The sequence below is a fragment of the Poecilia reticulata genome, linkage group LG16, assembly GCF_000633615.1.
Source record: "Poecilia reticulata strain Guanapo linkage group LG16, Guppy_female_1.0+MT, whole genome shotgun sequence".
Taxonomy (NCBI): domain Eukaryota; kingdom Metazoa; phylum Chordata; class Actinopteri; order Cyprinodontiformes; family Poeciliidae; genus Poecilia; species Poecilia reticulata.
Window position 1 is genome coordinate 11,177,556 of NC_024346.1, and position 5,000 is coordinate 11,182,555.

Below are 5,000 nucleotides of genomic sequence, written 5' to 3' on the forward strand. Positions count from 1 at the left end.
GATTAATTGTCTAAAAAATTATTGCGATAAACGATAATATTGTTTCAAGACCTTTTGACACTGATTTAATGGAAATGACTAATAATGCATGCAATTTCCTGCCATTGATAGATACACTTTATGTTCAGAAGAACACATAACACTAGAACTGATAAACTAAATAAACAAAACAACCAAAAACAAAACTAAACAACATAAAGCCAAAGTGGAAATAAATACTGCATTCAACCAAAACAGTGCAGATTATAAAGTCTGTATACTATATTGTCCTTCAGTAATCACTAGATTTAATCACTAGATTTAAACAGAGAAGATTGGAACATCAGACTACCTAATGCAATAGTTCATACTACACGATTTCTTGCCCCCATTTTCTCCTTATGACAATCTTAGATCGTTGGCCGATCTAAGATTGTAGCTGGTGATTTCGTAACCGATCATCATGTAATGTGATTTAGATCACTGTGGCCACTCCGATCTAAATCAGGGGTTTTCCCCGACTTGGAGCTTAACGCAGCCTGTTGAATGTAACAGGTAGCCAATCAGAAAGCGCGGATTCTCCTCCAAGCTTTCTGAGGGGAAATTACGGAGGGGAATCCCAAACAGCTGACACGGTGCAACCCGAAGTCCAGCGGTCATTGGAGATGATATGTGGAAACAACATTAATGTTTATTCAACATTTCGTGCAAAGAATATAGAAATGCTCAGGGGAGGAGTTAGAACTAAATAGCTACCGCAGTTGATAAACCCAGTAAGTTTTCAGCTGTTCTTCATTAACGTGACATAAATAGGTTATAATGATTTTCATTCAGTCAGGACTTTACGCTGACTCTATAGCCACATGCATCACAGGTATATTCTAGTAAAGCATTGATTAATGCCTGATTTTAAAATTAGTTAACTGGACTTGTAGCCATTACCCATGTGGCTGGACACCACACGGCATGATCGAACCTGATCGAACCTGATCGAACCGTTATACCTAGGATTTCTGTCGGCTAATGTGTCTCTCACGTTGTGAAAATGGGCCGACAATCGGCAAACATCTCATGTCGCGTGCGCTGGACATTAGACTAAGGAAATGAGGAAGGGAGGGTCAGTGGAGAGCATCGGAGGTTAAGCCTTTTTTCATTCAGTGTCATCAACAGAAAGAAAAAAGGCCGGAAGAGACGATGAAGCCGCTAATAGGTTTAATTTATCGTGCGATTAATTGATATATCGTTTATCGCGACAGGCCTAGTTGCACAGTTTTTTTAATTAAGTGTAGCCGGACACTGTATTTTTAAAATAGCATTGTACGATGTACAGCTTTGGGTAAAAACTAATTCAACCCGTTGTGCCATAATTGTGTCCAGGCACATATTGGTTCCCCTTTCACTGATCAGCACCATCAGGTCAAAAGATTAAAAGTCGTATGTCACAATCTCCCCACAAAACTGGGGAGTTTGGCAGATATTAACAGGCAAATGGCTAACTTTGGTAACAGTATAAAACTAATAGTAAAAGTCTATTTCAGTATTTTATTGAGCCAAGTGTTTTAACAAAACTACAAGCTATTAGAAAAAATGTTTCCAATTACTCTGATTATAGATACATAAAAATAGAATACACCAATTTGTTGGTACAAAATAAGCCTGCTAAACACAAACTATGAGCAATTTATTTCCTCTGTACTCACAGGTCCCATGGGGTAGTAGTAGTTGTAGGGGTATGTGTATCCAGGATAATGCTGCTGAGTTTGCTGGTACCACGGATAGTACTGCTGCTGCTGAAGAGCAGCAGAGTCACCAACTGCTGCCTGAAACTGGCCTGCCTAAAATTACCAACACAACAACAAAATCTTTTTGTAACAACAATAATAAACAAGCATTTAATAGGAACAGAAATCAATGAAAGTAAACTACAAGATGCTTTTGCAAAACCCAAAGGACAAATATTGAACAGCTTAATGAACAGCTTGCGGTAATGTCCTTAACTGCAGTTAAGAGTGGATCAATATTTACTGATCAGAAGTGGCAAAGGCCTTAAATTACACAGTGACAGATTCAACCATTTGATTTAATGTCTCTTAACATTAAGGATGGGCAATATGGACTTAAATTAGATTTTTTCTTTTGGAATGCTGACAAATTAGACAATAGAAAAGTATTTAAAACCATCCAATCATTGTCACTATAAAATGCATAGCTAAACAGTACACAATAATCAAATATTAAAATATATTGAATTAAATGATGCCCTTTCAGAACCAACAATGAAAAAAAGATGAACTTTGGGGTTTTGTAGACTTAATTGGACATAGTTGTCAAAATAAATATAAATTCTTAACTTTTTCCATGATAATGAGTATCTTAATTGCACATCACTTCTTGCCAAATACAGGAGAACACCTTAAAGTAAATCTTGCATGTGAAACAAAATAATAAAAAAAAAAACAAAAAAGTGATTGCAATCATAGCAACTCTTTAAAGTATTGCCACTGTGCATCACTAACAATTCTGGGTTTGAAATTAAAGCAACCAATGAGTAAGCCTCTCAAGATTCAGTATAGCCACAGGTTCATAGATTCTCCAGTGTGAAACAGGTCAGATGCAACAGAGATGAAGCACAAACCTCGGCCGCGTTTCTGTTATCTTGTAAATTCTTAGAAGTCTTGTTGATTGACGCAAGTGCTTGTCGTGCTTTTTCCCATTCTGGATTTTCATGAACATGGCCATCTGCAGCAGGGCCGTAGGACCTGCCATCAACAAAGATACAAATACTTGGGATGAGTTTGCCAGATATTTTTCAAAAACTGACTGGATGAGGACAACAAAGTCTCAAAATGTCTTCATAGCACAATAAATTACCCCACAGATTAGGGTTTACCCAAACACTTCAGGTCAGGAGCTAGTTATAAATTAGCAGAATAATAATTCCAGTTCTGGAGGGCCAGTGTCCTGCAACTCTGGGATGTCCCTCATCCACTCAAGTTCTGCATAGGCCTGTCAATGACTTAATCATGTGATTCAGCTGTGCTGATGTGGAGATTAATCTTAAAATTGCAGGAACCTGGCCCTTGAGAACTGGAGCTTGACATCAATAAAATATGGATTTTATTCAGATACACCATTGAAATCTAGCAGCTTTTAAAAGAGTCACAAATAAAAAGGCATAGAAGTACAACATACATATTTTATAGCAAAAAAGATTTTAAAAAAACAAGATCAAAATTAAAGGCAATTCATAAGACGTCATCTATCAGTAATAATTTTAATTCTAAAATAAACATAGTTCATGATGAAGCTGTGAATTTGACTTAAATGTTTTTAGAAATTCTTCAAGTATTTTAGCTTTTAACTTATACAAATGAACTTTCAGCAGGTTCCTGTAGGTATACAACTATTAATGACTGCAGCTGCATTTTATGAAACAAATCAGGCTACTGGGTATGCAATTCCTGTTCATATCTTAAACACGTCCTAATCCAATTATGTGTTTTCCCTCAACTCCGGTTAGCAACATACACTGTTTTATGCAAGCACAAGGGAGACTTCTTTGACATTTTATTTTTCATTGGCATCTTGCTCTACAGTAATCAAAATTACATTTTTGAACAAGTCGTTTGACACTTTGGCTTGGGAATCTAACATCCAGATTCAGGAAACTGTTAAAGGGCAAGATTTTCACTGCCTTGAGCGTTTTTAATCTGCTTTAATATAAAAATTAGACACCTTAAACCTGGACCAGATTATTCTACACTAAATTAATGAGAGTTCAATAAAAGGTAATTTCAGTATGCAACAAATTAGGACTGGCCCAGCTCAAAAGCTACGATATTTAATCTCTTCAAATGTGGACTAGATTGCCGTACACTCCTGCTTTCTAGTTGTTGTCATCTCATTTTTCGAGAAATGCAACACCCTAGAATTTATGGAAACAAAAAATACGTTTTTATTTTCATATTTTTGTTGGGGATGTATCAAACTTTTCATTTATAAAAACATGGACAAGCATCGAGTTTCTCCGTTACTAACCCAGCATAATATGTTTGACCTATTATCACACCGTCAGAAACAGAACGTTTAATGAATTGCATTTTTTAAGTTACATTTTAGCGAAATAACTGTAGCTAGAGCTACAGTTATTTCGCTTCCGTTAGCCGTGTCAACGGCCTACACACAACCCCGCAAATTTCCTGTAAGCGGGGCATAAACCTAATGCCATTACCGGTAATGAAATAAAACGAAACAAATTAAGGACATGATATATATTCATCAAACGACATTTACTTGAACTAAATGAACATTCTCGCTTTAAGAGTGTGACCTACCAGTTGGTTGCAGCGGTCGCTTGAGCCGTGTTGGCCGCCATTTCACTACAAATTGCCCGTTAGCTTCAAAGAGCTAACCAGAAAACCTAGGCTAACGCCGTTAGCCTTAGCTCCTCTAAAATCCCTCAGAAGGTAAACAACACTAAAAATACAACCAGAAATGTAAATTACAGTGGGGACAATCAGTTGATCGTGAATACAATTACCTAAACAAAGAAAATAAACGTTAATACACCCTAACACAAGAGGTAAATTAAAAGAAAACAAGCAGACATTCGTGTATCTGTTCCTTCTGCGTTGACGAACAGCTCAGTCTGAGCGAACTACAGATCTACAAAATGGCAGATAAGTTAAACTGGCCAAGTCGGCCAACGGCCTCCTTTTGTTTATTTTCCCCAGCATAGTGTCTTACAGGGAGAAGTGCGACACGAAATGCGCTCATATAATGTCTTGCATCCCGTTTCCCTTAGCTAACCAAGTTTAGAGTTTAAATTTACTTTGAAAAGGTATTTGTTACTTGTTTTGCCCATAAAACAAAAATAAAGCTACTTGGTTATGCCTTAGCAGACAGACGCAGGGTATACTTAGCCAAATATGTCCCATCGCAGTGAGTCACTGAAAGTTCAGTGTTGGAAAGGAAAACAAAGCATTAGATTTACAGTATAATAAAGCGAGACTGTACTTTTA

The 5,000-nt window shown here is 36.9% G+C and overlaps 1 protein-coding gene across 1 annotated transcript in view; it reads right to left on the reverse strand.

Annotated features, from left to right (window-relative positions):
- The window catches only part of leng8 (leukocyte receptor cluster (LRC) member 8), a 12,677-nt gene extending 8,032 nt beyond the window's left edge, over positions 1-4,645 (reverse strand). Inside the window, exons 1-3 of the mRNA XM_008431649.2 lie at positions 4,314-4,645; positions 2,615-2,738; positions 1,651-1,814 (exon numbers count right to left, since the gene is read on the reverse strand). Coding sequence (XP_008429871.1) covers positions 1,651-1,814; positions 2,615-2,738; positions 4,314-4,354 — 329 coding nt within the window. The 5' untranslated portion in view covers positions 4,355-4,645. The remainder of the gene's footprint in view (positions 1-1,650; positions 1,815-2,614; positions 2,739-4,313) is intronic.
- Positions 4,646-5,000: the final 355 nt, after the last annotated feature.